This window comes from Alexandromys fortis, unplaced genomic scaffold, assembly GCF_014885135.2.
Source record: "Alexandromys fortis isolate MF-2015 unplaced genomic scaffold, M_Fortis_MF-2015_v1.1 scaffold_39, whole genome shotgun sequence".
NCBI lineage: Eukaryota > Metazoa > Chordata > Mammalia > Rodentia > Cricetidae > Alexandromys > Alexandromys fortis.
The window spans coordinates 7,956,391-7,979,833 of record NW_026067918.1 but is presented as its reverse complement, the minus strand read 5'-3'; the positions used below and the strand labels follow the sequence as shown (position 1 = coordinate 7,979,833).

Sequence of the window (23,443 nt, the reverse complement as noted above, 5' to 3'; positions counted from 1 at the left end):
TTGGGCCCCGCGGCTGCCGTCTGCGTGGCGGAAGTGGAGGGTGGGAAGTGGAGGGTGCGCGCCCCCGCGCATGCGGAAAGCCTGGCTGTCTGGCCGAGGTGCTGACGCCTGTCGTTGGGACGCCTTCCTCGGCGGGGGATGGGTGTGAGCTTGGCAATTTGCCGGCTTCGGCGGTTAGAGGGTCAATGAACCACTGTCGTGGCACGCAAAGCGCGGAGGCTTGAGAACTTCGAGTGGGGTGTGGGGGACCAGAAAGGGGGGAGGGCCAGAGCTGGGTGGCGTGGACGCTGGAAGGAAGGCTGGAAACAGGCTTAAAGAGGGGTTGTCAAGTCGTTTGAGGGTGGACTCCCCTGACTGGGGCACGTCGCGTGTGAATCCTAGTTATTTGGCATTCGGGTTTGATAGATCCAAGTTCTTGGGAATAGAGACCGCAGCCAATGCTTGGCCCCCGAGATGAGAACCGAGAATTGTTGGCCGCTTCGGTTCTTTATCTGGCAAGAGTTTTGGAATCCTCTCTTCTTTCAAATATTCGTGGGGGGAAAGGCAGGACGCCCCCTTGTTAAAATAGCCCCACCCGTACAGGAAAAGCCTGAGTTTCCACCCTACGTGGAATAACACTTGGGGCTCTGAAGTCTTTAACTCTCTTACCTGTAGGCAGCTACAATGAGGCTGAATCAGAACACCGTGCTGCTGGGCAAGAAGGTGGTCCTGGTACCCTACACCTCCGAGCATGTGCCTAGGTAACCTAGCTGGGAGCAGTTGTTGCTGCGTGGGGGGGCAGTGGGAATCGGCCCAGTGAAAGGCCTTCTTCAGTCCTAATCTCGGAGCCGGTTTTGTCCTAGGGAATATTACTTGTGCAGGGCTGCACAACACTCGGGAGATAGAGGCAGGTGGATCTCTGTGAGATTGAGGCCAGCCTGGGCTACATAGTAAGTTTTCCAGGTCAGCCAGGACTTCACAGTGAGACTGTGTCTCCAAAGGGGATAAAATTACATCCAGGAAGGCTAATGCTGAAGTGGAGAACTCGCTTCCTGTTTCCCCTTTTCACCTCTCAGCTTCCCTTTTGGCTTTTTAATTAGAAATTGCATCATCTAAATGTGTGTAGCAAAGAACAAAGACATGTCCTCTTCCCTCGTCCATGTGCTTGCTCCAGATGTTGAATGTTGCATGATCTTGAAAGCTACTGTTTAAAAGGCCAGAAGTGAGTGGCAGGGACTCCTTGTGGGTGGGGTTCATCAGCGAATGCCTGGTAGATTGAGAAACTGACTGCGGAGACGATGCTCCCATCCTCTACCACTGGTTTTGCTTTTGGGAAGGTCCCCGGAGGTCTGCCCAACCGTCTTTGCTGAGGCTGGCTTGGCATATCCTTATCCTCAGGAATTGGAGGAATGTTTGGCTTCACACGGCCTGGTTGGGAAGCTGGGCACAGCTTTCCTGGGTGGAAAGGCTGCTCCTCTCTGCTGCTCGAGGGAAAGACCTGCCTTTTCTGACTGACCATAGCCTTCTCCTTGAGTCTTCTGTCAGTGCTGTGGGGCCTTCATCCCTGCCTTCCTCTTCATCTCAGAAAGCGTGAACCCATACTGTGTGTTGGGTTTCGTTTCTGTGTTCATACTCGTACTTTCAGAGCGATTTGGAATTGTGGTGCCGACAGGCCGGCACTGAATCCTCTCCGCAGACAGAACTTGCGCGCTCGTCCTCTCAGAGAGGGTCTCCTGTCACTCATGCTGGCCTCAAACTCCTGATCCTCCCTCCTCCTCCTCCTCCTCCTCCCAGGTGCTGGGCATCCAGGCCTGTCCCTCCGCACCCAGCGAAATCCATGCTGTTGATCCACCCATCTAAGACCAAGTCTCCCCCCCCACTCCCCGCATCCGCAGGTACCACGAGTGGATGAAGTCGGAGGAGCTGCGGCACCTGACAGCCTCGGAGCCGCTGACCCTAGAGCAGGAGTACGCGATGCAGGGCAGCTGGCGTGAAGACGAAGACAGTGAGGAGCCCCCCCCCCCAGTCTCCCAGGCAGCCTCCACTTTCCTGTCCTTTCTCACCTCTCAGCTACTGCCCCTCTCGGGGTGTCACTAAACTGTGGTAAAAAGTTTGGAGGTTGCTTATGCTCGAACCACTTGAAGTGGCGCCTGTGACTGGCTGTACTGTCCTCTTTCCTGAGCAGACACTGGGCTTGGAAGGATTTAGACTAATCAATTTGATTTCTAGCCGTTAATCTAGGCCCTGCCCTCATGCCCTTTGCCATAGCCTGGTGCAGACCTACTCTTTGGGTCCCTGTTCCTATGAGTACAAATGCCTCTTGGGGAAGGCTGTTTCCTGCTTCAGATCAAAGGCGGACCTGGGACTCTACAAGGCGCCGGCCCCTTTTCTCCTGCTCTTCTCTGGCTTCACCTCTTTCCTTTGAAGACTGCAGGCCCTAACTGTTGCATCCACCCTCAGAGTGCACCTTCATTGTGCTGGATGCAGCAAAGTGGCAGGCCCAGCCCCGCCCCCCGGAAGAGAGCTGCATGGTGGGAGACGTGAACCTCTTCCTCACAGACCTAGAAGACCCCACCTTGGGGGAGATCGAGGTCATGATTGCAGGTTTGTCCTACCGGGCCCAGCCAGAACTTCAGAGAGCTTAGTGGGTGCCCAGGGGTAGCTCAGTCAGCTGTAGTCAGCTAGCTCTTGACTGCGGCAGCTTACTCCCTTGTCCCCCACCCAGCATGACAACTAACCCTTGGGTTCATATTTTCTTCCATATCCCTTGGTATGACTTTAACCTGTGTGTACACACATGCGTCCCAGAGGACAGTCTTGGATTTTGTTTCTCAACGCCATCTTTTTAGGTTTTGTTTGTGTTGTGTGTGTGTGTGTTTGTGTGTTTGAGACAGGGTTTCTCTTCAGCCTGGAACTTGCCAAGTAGGTTGGACTGGTTAGCTGTCCCCAGTACTGGCTTCAAAATGCATGCCACCACACCTGGCTTTTTTACACGGAGTCTGGGAATCAAACTCTGGTCTTCCTTGCAAACACTTTACTATTGCGCTGCCTACCCCCGCCCCCAGCCTTCCCCCTTGAGTTTCTAGTCTTCAGACTCCATCTGTTCCATGCTTAGGAGGGGATCCTCCAAAAAGAAGCAGATGCTCTGCCGTGCTGTGGAGGAGCCCCTTCTGCTTCTCCCAAGAGCTCCCCGGCGAAGGGGACAGGGGGTTCAGACTGCTGGGAGCCTCATGCTTTCTTTCACCTGCCTATACCTTTCTTTCCCGTGGGTAGACCAGTGAGCTGGTGCCTGTCAGGGATATAGGAGCCTGGTCCCTGGTCCTAGCATGGTGTGCTTTCTCCTAGAGCCCAGCTGCAGAGGCCAGGGCCTTGGCACCGAGGCGTCTCTCCTGATGATGTCCTATGGTAAGACAGACAGCTGACCATGTGGTAGGCCTCAGCTGAGCCTTCTTCAGGCACGAGGGAGGAGGCAGACGGCAGGCACCTCTACTGCAGGTGGGGACAGGGAGACTAGTGGAGTGGAGGTTTTATTCTACTGTGTGCCCCCCCCCTCTCTGATAACTCTGGAGGCGTGACAAAGCTAGGTCTCACCAAGTTTGAGGCCAAAATTGGGCAAGAAAATGAGCCTAGCATCCGGATGTTCCAGAAGCTTCATTTTAAGCAGGTAAGCCCATCCTGGGGAGAGGCCTAGGGAGCTAGAGCTGTTGGCGCAGGGACACGGCTGTAACGCTAGGTCTGCTCTCCTGGCTCCTACAGGTGGCCGTGAGCAGTGTCTTCCAGGAGGTGACGCTCAGACTGGCAGTGAGCGAGGCAGAGCGGCTGTGGCTTCTGGAGCAGACGAGCCACATGGAGGAGAAGCCTTACAGAGCTGCGTTGGCAGAGCCCGAGACCTCCACCCCGTGTGAGCAGAACTGGAACTGTCCACTCCCAAGGCCAGACAGCTGCATGGGAGACAAATGCCCAGGGTCTCCAGTCTGCTCCAGGCCCTCCTGAGCCTGCCGTGGCCTCCTCTGGCTGGCAGTGGCCAAGAAGACTCCTTCCTACTCCCAACCATGAGCTGACTGTGGTTGCACTGAACAGATGGCTGGCATCCATCGAGGCTGGGGTGGAGGTGGGAGCTGGAGGCTGGAAAGCCAGCCTTTCCCTGGGGCCCTTGCTGAGTAAAACATGCATTTAGGCAGCTTCCCTCGGCCCTTCATTCATCGTCCTCATGGAGAAGGCTGTCCTCTGCAGGCCAGAGTGACCAAGTAGTGGACTTCATGGTGGAAAGATAGGCTGGCTCCTGCCTGGTGGCCTTGGTTCTGCTTTCAGCTTTTTGGAGTCAGACAGGTCTGAGGGAAGAATGACTTCCGCATGCAGCTCCTTCATCCCTGTCAGAGAAGCTCGGGGCCTGCTACAGGTGAGAGAACCTGAGGCTACCCACAGCCCCCTCCTGTAGCGTAGGACTCTTCCCCTTCCTGTCTTGTTCATTGCCCTATTTTGGGCAGTTGCATCCAATCTGGCCACTAGGGGGCAGCAGAGGCATAGATTCGGGACGGCCAGGGTACTGGCAAAGTTCTCTGGTGTGCTGGTGTGTTGCGCCCCCACCTCAATCCTTTTACTCCTAACCTCCCTGTAGCCTGCCATTATCTGAGGTAGTCATCAAGAAGGGCCAGGCGTATTTTCAAAACAGCGCTGACAGGTTAGAAGTGCATATGTGTGAGAGATGGCTCTGGTTAAAGTTATTGCCAAGACCTCCCAGCCCCTGGTCTTGGCGTCTTACCCCAGATTGCACAGGGGAAAACTGCAATCCAGAATGCCTGAATTTGAAGTTAAATTTGCTATTGGCTCCCTTTGGACTCTGCTCCAGACCTTGGCCAGTGCTGGTCCAGCTCAGAGCTAAAGGTCCCCCGCAGCTTCTCCACCCAGCAGGTGAGGTAGGGAGGGTGCTTCAAGCCCTGTTACACCAGTCAGGGGACCTCCACCTGGGGCCAAAGGGTAGAAGCGTGGGTGGACGAGGGAGGCCAGCCCAGCCGAGCAGGCGAGCAGGTACTGTGATAAGGGCTTTGGATGGTTTCTCTCAAGGCTGGTGGAATCCAGACGTTAATGCCAAGAGGACCAGAGAGTGAATGGCCTTCTCCCAACCCAGAGGGCTCCAGGCCTTCTCTCCTGGAGCTATTATTTTCTTTACTTGTTCCTTTCAGCCCAGCAACCTGGTTCTGAGTGGCCTTTCTGTAAACTAGGTGAGCGGGAAGTAGCTGGGGCCACAGTCCCCTTCATTTTTGAACACCTGACCTAGGGCATGGTCCAGTAGGGAGCCTGGGCATTCAGGGCCTCCTGGCAGAAAGGCGGTATATTCCCTTTGCAAAGTCCCTTCCATCCCACCTTGCCACACAACATGTGCTGCAGCTAAGTGGACTAGTTTTCTCCTGTGCTGGATATCTGCTTTCCCATCAGGCCACTGGGCAGATAAGGGGTGTCTGTGGCAGAAACAGGGAGGAAAGGCATCGTCAGGTCCTGAACCCCGCTCTGCAGTGAGGTTTCACTCGTAGCACTTCTGGACCGAGGAGCCTCAGGGCCTCTCAGCTTCCTCTGCCACAATCCCCATAGTCACCCCCATTGCCCCATGTACCAGGGTACACTGGCATGGGGCTAAGCACAGAGCTGCAGGGCCCTGTGGACTCTTGAGTAGCTGCAAAGCCACTCCAGGAGTGTCCCACCTCCCAGCCAGAGGCCAGCTCCCTGGGGCTCCGGTCTTTGTCCACTCTTAGACCTGAGGGTGTGAGGCGAAGCACCAAAGACGACTCGGAGGCTCAGGTGGTTTAAAGGAACCAGTGAATTTCTGAAGGCGTTTCCTTACAGTGGTGGCACCTGGCTCAGGACAGGCAGAGGCAGCCTGGGTTTCCCGTGCTGCCCAGGTCTTTCAGAGTGAGAGTAGAAACAAAAGTTTAAGGGTGAAGCCATTGCCATGCTCTGGGTACAAACAACCGGGAAAATCACAAGAATCATGAAAACAAGAACCCCTCTAAATTCTGCAATGCTACACTCTTTAAAAAAAAAAAATCAAATGGATCAAAGAAGCCCAAGCCATAGCTCTGAGGACCTCAGGCACCCTGTCCATTATAAGCAATGGCCACTACAGTCAGTCCCCAGTGAGCCCAGGACTTGTCATCACATGTAGTTGAGGGAGAACTTGTCTGGTCCAAAGATCCTTGCTTGGTGTGGGTCCCAGTGATGTCCTAGGCAGACCGGTGAGGGACACTTGGTAGGATGAAGCCCTCAGGGATAAGTACGGGGACGGGACAGAAACATTCTCCTTCCCTAAGGTGAGAGGGAAGGACAGAATTCCTAAAATCAGATTTGTCAGGAAGGGGTGGGGGGGGGGTGCTGATGCTGATTTGAATGTTGATTGGTGGGTGACTGGGGAGGAGGGGAGGCTAGGTCAGGTGGGTGGGTGGCTCCACCATCCAGCACTGGCCAGCGACTGGTCGGGTGCTCAGAGGTTGCTGAACAGTTCATTTTTCTTGCTCCAGTCCATCTGTGGGGCCCGCTTGCTACTGCGCTTCTGGTGGGCCCTCTCTTTAGCCACAGCCAGGGAGATGTTGAAGTCCAAGATGGGGTCAGAGGAGGAGGAGGTAGATGAGGGCTCTGTGGACGCCTGTCTCTTGGGGCTGTCTTGGGAATTTAGCTGTGAAGAGGAGGAGAGAGTCAGTGTCCATCCCCGAGGGCTCCTCAGTCCTTGGCCTCAGAGTGGTGGAGATCCCTTGGGGCCATGACCAAGGTAGCCAGGTCACTCACAAGAACAAACTGCACCTCCCCATGTGACCTCAAAGGCAGGCTGGTGTGCCAGGAACCAGAGCGGCCTGGAAATGGCATCCCGTAAGGAACTCAGTCACCAGCTCCCATGGGGCCTGCCTACCTCCTCACTGGTATCGCTGGAGGCAGATCTTGCCAGGGCTGGCCTGGGGTTCTCTGAAGCTGCCTCTGCCGGGCCTTCACGGCTGCTCTCCTGGCACAGAGAGGAAAAAGTATGGGTGGGGAGGAGATGGGGAAGGAAACTCCTGGTGAGAAGCTGGAGGCCTCATTAGAGCAGGGTCCTTGCTCAGGCTGGGCCATCCATCCAAATCCCAGATTTATATTACTACATTCCTAAAAGGATTGGGGCAGCCTGGTTCCATCCATCACCTGAGCAGGGGGCAGGGACTGCGGAATCTCTCATCCTCCCCAACACTTTTGAGTACTGACTCACTCTTTGAATCAGCAACCCAAGAGGGGCTTCTGGGAACACAGGACCACCAAGGTCCTCCTGTTCGGCATGAGGAACGCATATGGTCCCTTGACCTCTGGTAGTCTTCTCCGGGCCTTAACCCCAAAGTAGCCAACCAGGTCTTTAGGAATAAGATGACAGAACATTATAGAACCATCAGAAGGTGGGGATCATGTCTGATTCTTGCCCCCATTAGGTCTCTGTAGAGGAAGCCTTCAAACAGATCTTGCCAACTCCAGGCTCTGTGGTCTGATTCTGAGACAGCCCATGCCAGAGCAGAGGTTTTGGCGGGGTGTGAGCCTGGCACTCAGCCCCTTCCTGGGTCCTTCCATGGCCTCAGCTGGCTCCCAGCCTCACCCCCCTCCCTTCTGCCCGAGGAGGAGGGACTTTGTTCTTCCAGCTCAGACTGGAAGTAGCAGGACCAGCATCCAGACACTGAGGCTCTGTTCTTGGGGGGAAGAATGGCCTCTTCTGTATGGTGGGAGTTAGAGGCGGGGGCTACAGAGGGGCCCAGGCAAGCCTTTCCCAAGTGGCAGCCTCACCCCTGACAGGAGGTGGGGTACTCTGGCGGTCCTATGGCTTAGCACTCAGGAAGACACTGGAACTGGGCCCTGATGTGTCAGCTAGAGCCAGACTCCCAGCCATGCTACCATTTGCCCTGTCCCCACAGAGGAGCAGGTAGGGGACCCCTTACCTTTTGTATCTCTCCGTTGGTGAAGGGCTCAGGCAAGGGTCCTAGGTGAGGGAGACAGCAAAGGTTAGCCCAGAACCTCTAGGGGAGGAAGCAGAGGACGCAGAGCCATGCCTTGGCAGCTCACCAGACCCCATACTGCAGGGCAAAGGCTGCAACCCACTGTATGTACATTTGACATTTTGATGACCCAGTGCCCAGAAAAATTGTTTGACAATTTCAGAAAACAAGACCCCACTACAGTGTGGTACTATGGTATTTTCAATAAAACGTATTTTCATAATGTCTCATTTGGCAAACTGGGGGGACTTTTGCGGGGGGGGGGTGCAGGGGAGGGTCATGCTGGAGTGCTGCTTGATACTGACTGTCCTGTGATGTCCTATAACGAGTCCTTCATGCAGTGCTGGGCAAACACAGCCCTCCATCCACTAACAGTGCTCTCTACCACTGAGCTACCTTTCTGACCCAGGTCAAGATGCCAGGCTTGCTGGAGAGTTAAGATGGTATGGAGTTCAAGGGTAGCCAATCAGAAACAGGTCCCCTGTGGCCAGAGAGATGGCTCAGTGATGGCCTGGTGACCTGAGCCGGATCTCCAAGAACTAGATAGTCGGAGAGAGCTGACTCTCCCGGGCTGTCCTCTAGCCTCCACGTCCACACATCCCAGGTCTGACAGGTTTATGGCCACACCTCAGATTATACAGCCGGACCTGCTGCCTTGGAGGGAGAACAATGCCAAGTATCTGTCACCTGGAGGTGAGGGGACAAGAAGGTTCAAGGACAGTGCCCTGGGCAGGGTCAGGCAAGGACAGTGGGAGAGAAAGCCAGGCCTGAGGTGGCCTCCCGTATGGCCTGTGAAGGAGGAAGGCTGTTCCACCTCCATGAAGCAGTCAGGATGGGTGGGGTGTCCCTGTATATTAGTTATGATGCATGTGATCCTTTGCCCCTGACAGGACTGCCCACTGTGTCGCTCCTCTTGGAGATCTGAGTTATGTGGACCCTGGCCTTCTACTGTAGTCCTGATGCTCAGGGGGCCCCACCCACTGCAAAGTCCAGGGAGGTTTACTTTTCAGCACAGGATACCAGATCACCCTTCTGGAGCCATCTTCCCAGGGAGAAAATCCGGACTAAGGGGTGTGTGTGGGGGGGGGAGGGGGCGGTACTCAGCCCCTCCTGCCTGGTGTGGCGGCCTTACTCACTTTGGCTTGGCTTGAACAGGAGGCAATGCCAGGCTTGGCAGGATCAGAGTGGGGGAGGGGGAAGGAGAGAGCTGGAGCCCAGGGACTGAAGGGGACCCACTACTCTCCAGAGCCAGCAAGCCTGAGTTTCCAAGGCAACTTGACAGAAGGGGGGGAGGGGAGCACTGGGCCCCTGTCACTGGACTCTGATCTGCCCAGCAAAGGCTGGAGACTGTCCCCGGAGTTAACTCTTTCCTCTCAGAGGAATCGCCTGAGAACTCGCTGGACTAGGGAGAGGCTCAGGCCAGGCCTTGGTACTGAACCTCATCCCCTCCTTCATGACTGTTAAGGGCTGTAACCTGCCCCCTCAGACACTCATGGCCCATCCCTGCTTCTATTCTCCGCCAACCCATGCCGTTGGGTCTCCCTTACAATCCAAGAAGCCTTAGGCTCTTGGCCACATCCCTGGCTGGGGGGCACCCAAGCTGTGCACCTACCATCCAGGTGTGCCTGTGATGGGATCACTTTGCACTTCTTGAAGAACTCATCGGTTTCCTTGTCCACCACCAGCAGCTTGGCCTCGTCCCCTCCAGCCTTGATGGCAGACACCACGTCCCCATGCTGCTTGCCCTCCATGCAGACACCATTCACCTGTGAGGCAGGGCAGGGACGGGGATGACCCACACAGGTCTCAGTGCTGGGGAGGGCAGGCGGAGGAAGTCCCTCCTGGGAATGCTGATTCCCTCAAGTGCTCAGTCCTGAACCCAGCCAGCCAGTGCTTCTCTGACAGTCAGCTGGGAAGCAAGACAAATGGGAAGAGCCAAAGAAAATACCCAGAGACTACACAAACAGCTGGAGCGAGGGGAGGCCTGGGAGCCTGGGCCGGGCTCCTCTCCGACCTCCCTCTCTGGGCCTTGGTTTTCTCACGTGTAAAGTGAGAAGTCTTGGAAGAGCTGATCTGTGGCTCTAAGGTTCTCACACTGTGATTCTGGGACCAGCCCAAGCATTTAGTTCACGTTTCCTCTCTGCTGAGCACAGCCGAAGAACAGAGTGTCTCAAAGCTGAACTCAGGAGAGGCCGTTGGTCCAGCCTCACGCCTGGCTGGAGTGCCCAGGCATCAGGAAGGCCATGCAGGTGGCCTCTGGCATCTACCTGGATTTTGGCAGGTAAATCATGGGCGTAGGGTGTGTATTTGGTGAAGCAGAACCCGAGCGAGCGAGGGGAAAAGAAACCATTCAGCCTGCACTCCCACCTACCGCTTAAGGTCCTTCTTTCCCATTCCTCCGCTCTACCTGTGTAGCTGCCCGCCATCCAGCACCTCTGAGCTGGCCATAAGCCATGGGTTAATCAAACCATAGATGGCATAAGGCTGCCCCAAAGCACCAAAGATTAGGAAGGAAGAGAGCACTGTAAAGGGCATCACCTCCACGATGCGGTCCTGGGCCCGGAGTCCAGAGGCCTCTGCTGGAGAGTCTGGGTCCACTGCTCGGATGAACTGGCCTGGCTTAGACTTGTCACTGTGCAGATTGAAGCCATAGCCATTGGGGCCTTTCTTCATGGTACAGAGCCGAGGCCGGAGCTCACGCTGCGGGGATGTAGGAAGCACTCATGTCATTCCACAGTATCCCAACACCGCCTTCTCCAGCTCCCTGACTAGAAGGATTCGGGATAATCCAGTGGCGATTGGAGCCCTCAGAGCAGGGCAAAAGAATCTGGCCAGGGCTCAGATGTGAGTGAACACTTAGCACTGTGGCGAACTGAGCGGCTCTGGGGAAAGCCGCTGTCCCTGCCTGGGGCCAGTTTCCCTCTTTGCCATTACTCACAGGCTGTTTTGGAATTATCCTTCCCCACCAAGGGCTCATCAGGCCCTCGGAGGCCTGGCTGGATACTTGAGGCTCCTGTGCAGGCTCCTGGCCCCTGTATCTCTGTTCTCGGTTGTAGAAGGCAAGGACAGCTGTTTACTGAAAGCTGGCCAACCTGTTTACAGTAAAGATCTGGATCTGTAGTGGGCTCCCTTTTTGATCCCAGTGAGCCAAATGGCCCAGTGAAATGTGACCCTGATAACCTGAAACCCCATAGGTGGCAGGGCAGTGGATCCTGGGGTAGATGGGACCATCCCCAGCTCTAGGTCCTGCCAAGGATATAGGAAACAAAGGGTGTGTGTGTGTGTGTGTGTGTGTGTGTGTGTGTGTGTGTCAATAATTCCCAAGGATTTATATGGGGAGGAGACCATGAAAACCAGGGCAGGGTCAATGTCGTCAAAGACTGTGGCCTGGAAAGCAGGGCCTGTTACTTTTTGGTTTGTTTGTTTGTTTGTTTTGGAGACAGAGTTTCTCTGTGTAACTCTGGCTGTCCTGGAACTCACTCTGTAGATCAGGCTGGCCTCACACTCTGAGATCTGCCTGTCTCTGCCTTCTGAGTGCTGCAATTAAAGGTGTGCACCATCAACGCCCAGCCTGTCACTTTTAATATTATTTATTTTGTGTGTGTGTGTGAGAGAGAGAATATGTACACCACAGTCCACATGTGGGGTCAAAGGACAACTTGTGAGAGTTGGTTTGGTTCTCTCCTTTCACCATGGGGGGCGGAGATCAGGTTAGCAGACTTGGTGGTAAATTGCCTTGATGCCCTGATCCATCTCACCAGCCCCCCTTCCCACAGGACACAAGCAGGTGTCTTCTGTGCACCCTGACACTCCGCTGCCAACAGTTTCAACATCTCCCATCCTCTCACAACAGCCTTGATGCCCACACGACACAGACTGACAGACGGATAGAGTATGGACACAAGCCTGCAGAAACTGGAGGCTTTGTAAGCCCTTCCCAAGCACTACCCTGATCCCAACTCCAAGCCTGGGGCAGCCTGTTGGCCACTGGCAGGCTGACTAACCCTGGGTTGCCACCCACCGTGTGGGGCAACAAAGGTTCTCCCACTAACTTGTGACTTGGGGCGAATCATTTCCCTTTCTGAGCCTCGGGGTCTTCCTTTATAGAGGGTGTTGATTGCTACCTGCCTCTCCGGGTTGCTGCTGAGGCCCAAAGACATAATGACACAGTCTAAAGCAGTACTTTGGAACTCCAAGTCCCTGCACAGACCTGGAGGTTACCATTGTTCCTACTAAGTGTCCCCACGCATACCAGGCTCCACCATTGTTCTTGCTAGTAAGAACAGTCACGTAACTCTGGGATACTGGGTCGGGGAGGGTGCTGGCCAGGTTGCTCTGAAACCCAAATCCTCAGCTGGGGGTACAAAAGGCAAGGGAGGGGACAGGCGGGAAGGACCGAAGGGGGGGGTGGCTTACAGGCCTCCAGTCCCACCTTATCTGCATTAAGGGCCCATCCCTTCACTTGGTGGGGGCAGCAAGCACCTTAACCCAATGAGTTTGATCTCCAGGACACACAGATAGAAAGGGAGAAGTGACTCTCACAGGTCGTCCTATGACCATGGCACGCCCACCCTCACACAGCATACATACAAACACACACACAGTAGATTTTAAAGATGGAAAAGAATGCTTGGGCAGGTTTTGTGTTCAGGATGTTGGTGTGCAGAGTCCAGAAGACGGAGGAGGTGATAGTTGGCATTTTCCCTAGTGACCCACCCAGATCCCAGGGACCCCTCACTTCAAACAGCAAAGACAACCCTATGAGCAGCAAAAAGAGGGGACCACAGGAGGCCCCTCCTTCCCTCAGCCTATTCAGCCCCTTACCCCGCCGTGACCGAGCCCCTGCCGCAGCCCCCCAGCACCATGTAGTTCCGGGACTGAGGATTCTCCTCCTTCCAGCTAACCCCTCCATAAAGCTGCCACAGGCCCTCCCCCCAGGCTGCCTAGGTGAGCCGAACAGGTCTGACAAGTTGCTGCCACCAGGACAGGCTCAGCTTTCGCTTCAGCCACACACCTCCCGTGGCCCTCAGTTTGTGGAATCTCAGTTTGCCTCTCGTTCCTTCCCACCCTCCCCACAGCGGCCTGGATGTTAGCTGTTTCCGAGAGAGGGAAATTGCGACTCAGAGAAGTTAAGCCCACTCAGTCTGATTGGGGACCTGCCTTCCTCCCACCACACTGGGCTGTCCTTAAGCATTGGGTCCAGCACTAGGCAGTCTGGAGTGAAGGCTAGCGAGGGGCAGACGGTGGGGGCTCTTCGCACACTAACCAGGTGTCTGGGAGCCGGTGAAACCACAGGCTTCCTTCCGGGAGCTCCATGCCTCTGGCAGCCAGAGCCCCAGCCCGAGCGGAAGGATAAAGCCCGACCTGGGTGACGGGGCTGAGAGCATGCCCGGGCTGGCACTGTGGCTAGAACCAGGCTGAGGGCTCAGGAGAGGTGGCTCCCTAGTCATGGGCAGGGCTGGGTTAGGTGTCTTTGCTTCCAGTTCCAAGTCCCTGCTTCGGGTTTTCCCTACTCCACCTCAGCAAGGGTTACCTTAGCATCCCTTCTAGTGACACGTGTCAGAGTTCAAAGGTCCACTTTGCAACCTTCTGGCAACACGAGGACCAAGAAGACTTAGAGGACCCTGCGTAAGGGGAAAGGCAGCCTCTACTCTACCTCCAGAAAGCCTCCTCCATGTAGTACTCACAGGCCTCCTGTGCTAATGGGTCCCTTTCAGAAGTCTCTAGAGCAGTGATTCTCAACCTGTGGGTCGAGACTCCTTGGAGGAGCGTCGAACGACCCTTACTCAGGGGTCATACATTAGATACACTGCATATCAGATATCTGCATTATGATTTATAACAGTAGCAAAATTACAGTTATAAAGTAGCAACAAAAAAAATTGATGGCTGGCGGTCACCGCGACACGAGGAACTGCATTAAAGGGTTCGGGCGTTAGGAAGGTTAAGGACCCCTGGTCTAGGTCTCTTCTTTCACAAGCTGGGGAGGGGAGAGATTTAAACTTTCAGAGAAACTAGTCGGTTCCCTTCCAGTCCCCAGGAGCTGTCACTGCAGCTGCTGAGTCAGCCCATCCCAGCTTGGGCGGAGCTTAGAGGAGTCCCCTGGGGGCAGGCCTCTGGTTCCCAGGCCTAGAGCCAAGTCGAGATGGGGGAGGGGCAAGGTACTAGAGCTCGGACTCTGCCGCTGGGAAAAGGGATCAAAGGGAAAAGCTCGGCACTCTCCTGGGCTCGGTGTGTGTGCCCCTCTACCCTAAGCGGCCTTGGGACTTGTGCCAACTCCAGAAGGATACACAACACGGGGGCGGGGGGGCACCTCATGGGAACATGGGCCCAGGGGGTACATCCAGTCTCCACATAAAACTTCCAAAGTAAAAATCGGTTCCAGGCAATGGTGTCAGAGGGTGGCTGGTGTCAAAGGACCTGAATGGGACCGGACTAAACTGAACTTCTCTTTCAGTTTTTCCCCAAGAGGGCCAGGAGCGCCGCCTCCAAACCCTCCTCAAGTCTTCTCCCTCCTTCCGTTCTCAGACTGCCCCTTGACCCTCTGCCCCAGGATCCTAACCCCACCCTAAGAAGCCAGGCCAACGTCTCCACCCACGCTGTGCAGGCCAGGGAGAGAGGCTGGGGGCACGGAATTCAATAGTCTCCACCCACGGGCCACCTGGAAAGCCGGGGAAAGTCGATACCCTAATCCTAGGGCTGTCTCTGGGGAACAAGCCCAAGGCCGCTCCCTGTTCCCCCTTGAGGGAGGTCTGCTGGGTAGCTGGGGGACAAAAGCCCCTTTGGGCCTGGCCCCTCCCTGGCTGATACCACGGTGATGGGCTCAGGAGAAATGGCCGGGCAGTTTCTACCACTTCCCAAGGACTAGCCAGCCAGGCCCCAGTAGTGATGGGCTGTGACAGGGGGAAGGCGCCCAGGGTGACCAGAGAACACTTTTTAAGACTGTTCTTCACCAGCCCAGCCCAGCCCATCCCAGGGTTCTTATTTATGGAAATGAGCCTGGTGCCCCGCTGTCCCACACAGGGGAAGTAGCCCCGACAGAGATGAGGGAACAAGAGGGTCAAGGAGGAGACCTTAGTGGGAGGGGCTGGTGACATTTCTGCTTTGTTGTGGGAAGCAGCTAGGGTTTTTGTTTTTTTTCCTTCCTCGTGGACTTGGGGACATAGGCTTGGAGCTGGCATTGTTCCTCAGGGAAGCTTGATGGAGGTGTCTTGGTTCTGCCAAGGGTTGCCACGGAAAGGCAGCTCAGATGCTATCCTTTAGGCAGGCTGAGAAGTGACCAGGGGCTTGGAACTCTGGGCCACTTCAGCCCCTGTAGGCTAACGGTGTCCTCTGCTCATCCTGATGAGGGCTTGGCTACTACAAAATCTGACATCATCGCAAGTGACCCGTAGGACCCCTCCTCTTCATCTCAGATGATGTCATCAAGTTCCCCGTAGGACCCTTCCTCTTCATCCGTACAAGAACACTTCTGGTCACAATTGCTAGTGTGTGTGTGGTGGTAATAGTGGTCCTTGTAGGAGCCAGGGAGCAGGAGGAACCAAGGGAGCTAAAATGGGCACTGTTTCACAGACACCAGTACTCCTCAGTGAAGGGGCGCCGAGCCAGGTCCTCGCTTTGACTAGTTGCTCTGACTAGTTGCTCTGACTAGTTGCTCTGACTAACTGTTCTGACTAGTTGCTCTGACTAGTTGCTTTGACTAGTTGCTCTGACTAGTGCCTCCTCTCAGTGCTGGACAGGGAGCCTTATGGGGAAGCAGAGTTGCTCGGCTCTGTTCTCTTCCAGGCTGGGGAAGCCTGAGACAGAGCCGGCTGGTACCTGGGCTACTGCCTAGCTGGATACCATCCAAGGCTAGCCGCCAGGTGCCTTCCTGCCTGCCTGGCATGCAGTCCACCATCACCAACCCCCACCCTTCTCTCAGAAGCTGCCGATTTATGGGCTGTCCCAAGAGGCTAAGCAAGGACAATCAAGGAGCTCATTGTGAAACTGGGCCTCATTACTGAAGTAACAAATAGCAGTTACCGTTTATTGAATGTATGATATGGACTAGGCACAATGCCGAGGGCTTTATATTTATTTTCTCACGTAAACCCCAATTGTGACACTTTAAGGGAAATATGCCCACATTTCACAGAGGGGAGAAAGTTGATAAAGGGACAGCAGGATTTGAAGTCAGAGCTGGAGGAACACGACAGAGTACAAGTATACCAGGTGTGGGGGATTTCAAAAAGAACCAGGCATGGTGACAATGACAGGCATGAAGATCTCTGAGCAGGAGGCCAGCCTGGTCTACACAGTGAGTTCTAGCACACACACACCCTTGCAAAAAAAAAGGAGATAATAGTCAAAATGTAATCAAAATACAAAATATTATCATTTTAAGTTTGGGTTTGTTTAAAAACTTGAAATAGTTGCTGGATGTGGCAGCGCACGCCTTTAACCCCAGCACTTGGAAGGCAACAGCAGGCGTATCTCTGAGGCCAGTCTGGTCTACAGAGTGAGTTTCAGGACAGCCAGGACTACACACACAGAGAAATTCTGTCTCAACAAACAAACAAACAAATAAAATGCAAACAACAAAAGAAAGAGTTTACCGCTTTTTATTTGTGCAAGTTGAAATCCCTAACCTAAAATCTGAAGTGCAAATCGCTCCAAAAATCTGAATCGCCCCCTCCCAGACAGGGTCTCCTGTAACCCAGGTTGGCCCACGTTGGCCTGGCCTCAAGTTCACTACATACCCAAGAATGACTTCCCAGAAGGCTAGGAATCACAGGTGAGTGCCACCATGCCCAAGTGTAAGTGGCACTGTGGCTAGAACTCGGGGCATCTAGGCAGGCACTCTCCCGACCGAACTAGGTCTCTACATCTCGGGTTTGTGTAAATCTTCCAAAGTTGGCAAACACCCAAAACTCAGAACATTTCTAGTCCCAGGAATGTTAGATAAGGAATATCAACCTGCACCAGGCCCCACGTCCAGCGTACTTCTGCTTGGCCATGGCTAAAGACTCAGCAACCTCACTCTGCCGCTATGTTGGGGGGGGGGACAGCCCCAGACAGGCTCTACTCCTTGAACTTGCCGTGGGCATTGGGCCCGTGCCCTAACAAGCACACGGGGAGGCTGCCTTTGTCTCTGATCAGATTTAAATCTGACCGATTTTCTCTGCGTATTGCCATGCTGCCTTTGAAGTCACCTGACCTCAGGAAGTCTATAGCACTTGTCCTTATTTCGGAGACAGGACTGAAATATCCTCACGGCTGGAGACGTGAAGAGTGAGCTGTTTTACCTGGAGGGGAGGCTCAGGCCACAGTCAAAGCCTCCTGGGGTCTCCGCGCTGCAGGGAAGCTAGCAAGGCAAAGTAGGGGTGGGAGGAGTGGGTAGGGGTTGGGATTTTGTTTCCCAGGCTCCCTTCTACCCATGAAGGGATAGGAACTACCCCTTCTGGGCTGAGCTACTAGGAAGCATCTCCACTTTTCTGGGGGATAGAATGCCTTAAAGTTCTTGCTCCAACAGGAATGAACCTTAGTTAACCCAACCCCTGCATGAAGCTGGTTCAAGCACCCTGAATTGCCCATCTCATGTCTGTGTTGCTGGGGGTTGAACCTGTAGCCTTATGTATGCCAGACAAACTATCACTGAGCACAGAGAAGCCCGAGTTTATGACACCGTGGTGGTTCTGATGGGATCCACATTTATCTGGAGAGCCAGGCCCTGAATCATAACCCAACTGTGTGGCCAAAGGGAGGCCCACACACAATGGGGTCATGGTTGGGTGGCCCAACAGCTCTCTCCATCCCCATAAAAGACCTGCCTGGGAGCCTGGCGGCGCACGCCTTTAATCCCAGCACTCGGGAGGCAGAGGCAGGCAGATCTCTGTGAGTTCGAGGCCAGCCTGGTCTACAAGAGCAGGACAGGCTCCAAAGCTAGAGAAACCCTGTCTCAAAAAAGGACCTGCCTGGGGTGATGGTGCATTAAACACATTTCCTTTCCAAAGGTCCACCCTACCTTCACCTTCGACCTTCAGACCGATTAGTAAACACCAATGATCAGCAGCTATAGCTTATTTTCCCCAGAGAAGAGGTCACAGTTCCAACATACTTTAACATTGCCCCTTGGCCTTCAAACTCCTAGGCATTGCCCCACTTTTCCCCAGAGGCTCCATAGGTGGGCAGTTCTTTCCCATCAATCTGGGGTTTCCTGAGAGGAAGCCCTTTTCTGCTTCTAAGACAATCATTCCAAACAGACTAACTTATTGACGGCCCCAGGCTAAGAAGCAGGGCCACGCTGGCTAAACTGCACAGAAAATGACCCCACAGTGGCATGACCTATCCATTTCTTTTTCTTTTTGTGAAACAGGCTTTCACTGTATAGCCCTGGCTGGCCTCAAACTCATAGACTTACCTGCCTCTCCTTCCCTGAGTGCTGGGACTAAAGGTATGCACCACCACACTGGGCCTTGACCTGGCCATCTCAAAGCCAAACACCCAGCAGTGTCCTTCCAAAATCTGCCCTTCTGAAGCTCTACCTTGGCCAAATTAAACCTGTCCGTTAACTGCACCCGCCCATTTATCTTGCTACCCAGGGTACCTACACTGTCTTTGCCTCTACGATCAGGGTCAGGCTAGGAGGAACCTGGCTGAATCTGAGTGTTTTCCCATCCGTGTCTGTCATCTGATTGCTCTTCCTAACAACCCTGTAGGCTGAGGACCGGTATCCCATTCCACTGACTGGGCATGAAAGCTTGCAGGGACTAAGGCTCCAGAGCCAGGAAGCAGCAAAGCGGAGACTCTCAACACTACTGCGTCTGACCCCAAAGCCTAGACTTTTGGCCTCCCTGTCAAAGGGGAAGCTGCCAATAGGCAAGAAGGAGTGGGTTGATTCTATCTGGAATTTCATCTCTAGGTGTCCGGGATGCACAAACAAGCCCAGGTGTGCTGGACTGGGATGGACTGGGACAAAGGTCCCTTACAACTGTTATGGATTCACTCACCAATTCAAAAACCATTTATTGAAACACCTCCCTATAAGTAGATACAGAGCTGTGTAGGTGGAATAGCCAACACTGGTTGGAATAGGAATAACCCAAGGCTGTGCCCCGGGGCTTCCCGTGTATCAGAGGTGGAAACTGTGACCTCGTGAACCCAGAGACACAGGAAGTAGAGCTGGCTTGAGGGGGATTCAGAACTTCGGTGTGGCTGGGAAAACGCAGAGCAATGGGAGAGAGTGGGTGGCCAATACTGTAGAACCACGGTACTACATAGAACTATTGTTATTGTGAAATACTGATGCAGCTGGGCAGTGGTGGTGCACACCTTTGATCCCAGCACTGGGGAGGCGGATCTCTGTGAGTTCAAGGCCAACCTGGTCTACAGAGCAAGTTCCAGGACAGCCAAGGCTGTTTGTTACACAGAGCAACTGTCTGGAAAAACCAAAATAAATAAACAAATACATGAATATTGATGCAGAATCTTGTCCTGTAGCCCAGGCTGGCCCTCAGCTAGCAGTCCTCCAGCCTTTGCCCACAGTGTGCTGGGATTACAGGCCTGAGCCACCACACCCAGCTCATCACGTAAACATTAAACAACAGGGATCTTTGAGGACTCTGACCACTGGGCTTGGCCACAGCTGCACCTGCTCAGGTAGGGAGGAATCAGCGCTATGAACTATTTATTACTTCAAATGCCAACAGTCAACATTTAGTGAGCACTTGCTTAGCTGCCAGTATTGAGTGACTTACACACAGCCTTATGTAATCCTAATAACCTGTGAGGTCACTGCCGTCCTTCCCAATTTACACAATAGGAAACAAAGGCTTAGGGAGATGAAGAAACTGGGCTCCAGGCAGGTCAGCTAGTACAGCTGAGCTGGCTCAGGTCTGCCCAGGCCCCGTTCTGGGCCAAAATTCTAGGATTTAGGCCTTGTCCTGTGTCTGGTAGGGAAAGACCAGAGGAAAGCAGGCAAAGGACTGGCAAGGTCGCTCAGACAGTAAAAGTAAAGTTCTTGCTGTACAAGCACGAGGACCTGAGTTCAATCCCCAGATCCCCCACAATAGCTGGCAGTGAGGTTTAGGTTTATAATCCTATTGCTGGGGAGGTGGAGACAGGAGGATCTCTGGGGCTCACTGGCCAGCCAGCTTAGCCAGATTCATAAATTTTGGCCTGGTGTGCCTTTAATCCCAGCACTCAGGAGGCAGGAGTTCAAGTTCTTTGTGAGGTTCAAGGCCAGCCAGTCTACACAGAGTTCCAAGCCCCGCCACGAGATCCTGTCTCAAAACAAATCAACTATTCCTACAAATCTAAAAGTCCCAGGCTTTAGCGTGAGATATTGTCTTTGGGAACAAGGTGGGGGCTCAATGAGGTGGAGCACACCTGTTATCCCAGCATCTGGGAGGCAGAGGCAAGAGAGCCTCTATGAGTTGAGGTCAACCTGAGATAAGCCAGAATTACATAAATAAAACACTGCTTTTTTGATAAAGAAACCTCTACTTCTTTGGGCCTCAGCAAGCCAGCGGGGATAGCCAATGTTCCAGGCACCTCTCTTCACCTGCCCTGTTTGCTCTTGGCCCACAAAGATGCCACTCAGTCTCTGCCACAGCATCCTCTGGCTGACACCTTTGTCACATGAGAACTGAGGAGGTTAACAGAGCAGTTCCCGCTCTGCAAACAAACCCAGGCTAAAACTAACTGTCAAATCTCAGCTGGGCGCCTTATACATAGAGGGCAGGGATGCCTCAGTGTTTACTGGCATACTTTGCAATACTGGATGAGGCATGGGGAAGTGTCAACTGCAAGCTTACCACATCAAGATTTGGGAGCTCTATACCAGAGAAGCTTAGCAGAACAAAGCTCAAGGGATCGAACTTTTCAGGGTTTGGGCAATGATGACCTTAACCATCTAGCAGGGTACGAGTACTGGCTGCTGTTCTGATAACTACCGAAAAGACGGACCATGTTGCCCAGTGCTCTCATTTTATAGATGGGAAAAAAAATCAAAGCTCAGAAAGCGACTGCCATGACCTATAATGGTGTCCTCAGGATGGTGCTACTTTGAGTCTCCTGGCCTGAAGAACTGACACACAGGTAGGTGGTCCTACCACCACCTGGGGACCCTGACTCAGGACAGATCTCCAAGAGGAAGCCCCAGCCCACTGCCGTTTTAGATACAAAACAGTCTGATGTAGAACCTTCCACAGCAGCCTCGACGTGGCCCTCCAGCACCCAGCAACAGCACCAAAAGGGCAAGGGGAGGAGCTGAGCGCGACTGGAACTCGGTGTGTATCGGGAGGGTGAGGGGGGCCGCTGGCTATCTGCTCTGATGCTAAAGTCCAAAGGAAAAAAATAGGGGGTGGGGGTGGACGTGAAGGTAATAGTGAATCAGTGGACCCGGGACAAGGTTCAAATTGGGTTTGTGCCTAGGAGCAGAGGTCACCTGTTCCAATTTGCTGCCAGGGGCTCTACGACTGCTTGCCAATGCCAATTGGCACTGGCAGGAAGTGGGAACCTGGTGGCCCTGGCATTCCCAGCACCAAACTCTGGCAGAACAGGGCTTCTGGTGACCTCACTTCCACCAAACCAGTTGGTACTCTCAGGCTCCGCCTTCAACCTTAAGGCTGAACAGTGCCCTTTCTCTGTTGAGGGAGAATCTTCCTGGCTCCATAGATACCGCTGCCACATGTCCTCGCTACCAGGTAGAGGGCTAGTGCACTGAAGGGATCCTGCTCCCCAGTCTGAGCCCAGAGCCTGGCTTTCCTCCCTCCTGGCTCTCTAGGGATCAGAAGCTCAGCACAACAGCTCCTGTTTTGCCAGCTGCCCCTCCAGCAGCTGATCCAAAGTGGAGCTGTTTGGGGAAAATACCAAACACGAGCAAACCCAACCGGCCGGCTTGCAGTGACAATATAAGGGCGAGACCACCTACCCACGTGGACTCTGAGGGACGATGCCTGGCCTTCCGACTGCACCCTCCCCCAACCATCTTTCTCCTTCTCCTCCTCTTCCAAGGTCCTCCCACCAGGCTCCCAGATACCAGCTAGCGAGCGCTTACTCCTCACATTCCAGAGGACCATAAATCCTCCAGGGTGGCAGAGCCACCACCCCCAAGCCGCCTGTGTGCCTCCTCCCTGTACCCCACCCCCACCCCTGGCTCTGAGGCGCTGGGACTTCCTCTCTTTCTTAGAAGTCACTTTAGACTTGAGAAGGATGAAGTCCAACCGGTGCGAGTTAATGAAGCACAAACTAGGGAGCCGAGGAGGTTTGGGTAGGGCTGCAAGGGCCTTCCTAGGGACCTCTTGTTTGTTACTCAGTCTCCACGCCAATTTTACCTACCATCTACAAGGGCAAAGAGAGACAGAGACAGACAGACAGACACACATACACACAGAATGAGAGAAAGGGGGAAGAAAGAAAGAAAGAGAAAGAAAGAAAGAAAGAAAGAAAAGAAAGAGTTAAGCTTAGCTGCAGACAAGGACAGCCCAGGAAAAGGCTCCAAGGAGTCCGGGATGGGGGACAGAATTCAAGTAATGGGAGCCGAGAAGGGGACTGAATTCTTTTGCGACACCTCCCCAAAGTTCAAGGGAACCGAAAGTGCAGGCGAACACGGACAAGGCTACGGGGTCGCGGGTCGGAGTCCGAAGCCTCAGGAACAGCGATCGCTTCGGGTCAGAGGGCGGAAGCCGTTTCCTCCTCGCTGCTCGAGTTTCAGAAAGTGCTGGACATCCGGGGCGCCCAAGTCTCTCCGGAATCCCAGTCCCATACACAGCTCAGCCCGCACTTACCCGCTCCAGGTGGCTCTTTTCGGCCTGTTCTCCAGTCTCCTGCGCGACAGTGGCGACCGGCTGCTTGGCTTCTTCGGACTTCTGGGTGCGCAGTAGGTCCTCCCGGATCGAGACGCCCAGCTTCTTGAGATGCTCGTCCGTCGCGGGGTCGACCACCAGCAGGCGCACAGAGTTGAGTGCCGCTCGGATGCGGCTCACCACCTGCTGATGCGTCTCAGTCTCCACATTCTCGCCGTTCACCTCCACCAATCGGTCCCCGGCCAGCAGCCCTGACTTCTCGGCCGGCGAGCCGGGCTCCACCAGTCGGATAAACTGGCCCACCTTGCCCTTCTCCTCGTGCAGGTGGAAGCCGTAGCCGTTCGGACCCTTCTCCAGGCAGCAGAGCCGGGGCAGAGGCTCCCCGGCTGCCGCGATCACGCTCATCTTGCCCTGCGGACGCTCAGCGCGGTTCCTGTCGAAGGCCGGGGACGCACGGCCTTTCTTCCCGCTCCGCGGAGCTCGAGTCGGGAGCTGAGCACCTCACAGGGGACAGTGAGCAGGTGTCCCAGGAACCGCGGTAGCGAACGCACAGGAAGGGAGGGAGCCAATCCCCGCCCGGCGCGGTGTCTGAGCGTTCCAGAGCCCGCCCCAGCTCCTAAAGCCGGGGGCGGGGCTGTGCCGTGGGTGTGAACCACCGTGGACCAATCAGAAGCCATTAGT

At 54.5% G+C, this 23,443-nt stretch overlaps 2 protein-coding genes across 7 annotated transcripts; one reads left to right on the top strand and one right to left on the bottom strand.

Annotated features, from left to right (window-relative positions):
• Positions 1-34: 34 nt before the first annotated feature.
• Positions 35-6,066, top strand: Nat9 (N-acetyltransferase 9). Of its 6 annotated transcripts, none has more exons than XM_050140169.1 (7): positions 35-98; positions 655-740; positions 1,875-1,984; positions 2,440-2,583; positions 3,325-3,384; positions 3,549-3,643; positions 3,736-6,066. In XM_050140169.1, the coding sequence occupies exons 2-7, from the start codon at positions 664-666 to the stop codon at positions 3,970-3,972; spliced, it is 723 nt and encodes a 240-aa protein (XP_049996126.1). In that variant the 5' UTR covers positions 35-98; positions 655-663; the 3' UTR covers positions 3,973-6,066. The 6 variants fall into 6 exon arrangements, with proteins under 6 accessions (XP_049996126.1, XP_049996128.1, XP_049996124.1 ...); XM_050140167.1 differs by having other exon boundaries at positions 83-144; XM_050140172.1 differs by having other exon boundaries at positions 83-144; positions 3,626-3,643; positions 3,736-3,883.
• Positions 5,777-23,366, bottom strand: Nherf1 (NHERF family PDZ scaffold protein 1). Its single transcript, XM_050140158.1, has 6 exons — positions 22,745-23,366; positions 10,515-10,676; positions 9,589-9,742; positions 7,920-7,960; positions 6,878-6,967; positions 5,777-6,646 (listed from the first exon to the last, which is right to left on the bottom strand). Exons 1-6 carry the CDS (start codon positions 23,165-23,167, stop codon positions 6,455-6,457), a joined length of 1,062 nt encoding a protein of 353 aa, XP_049996115.1. The 5' UTR covers positions 23,168-23,366; the 3' UTR covers positions 5,777-6,454.
• Between the last annotated feature and the right edge of the window lie 77 nt (positions 23,367-23,443).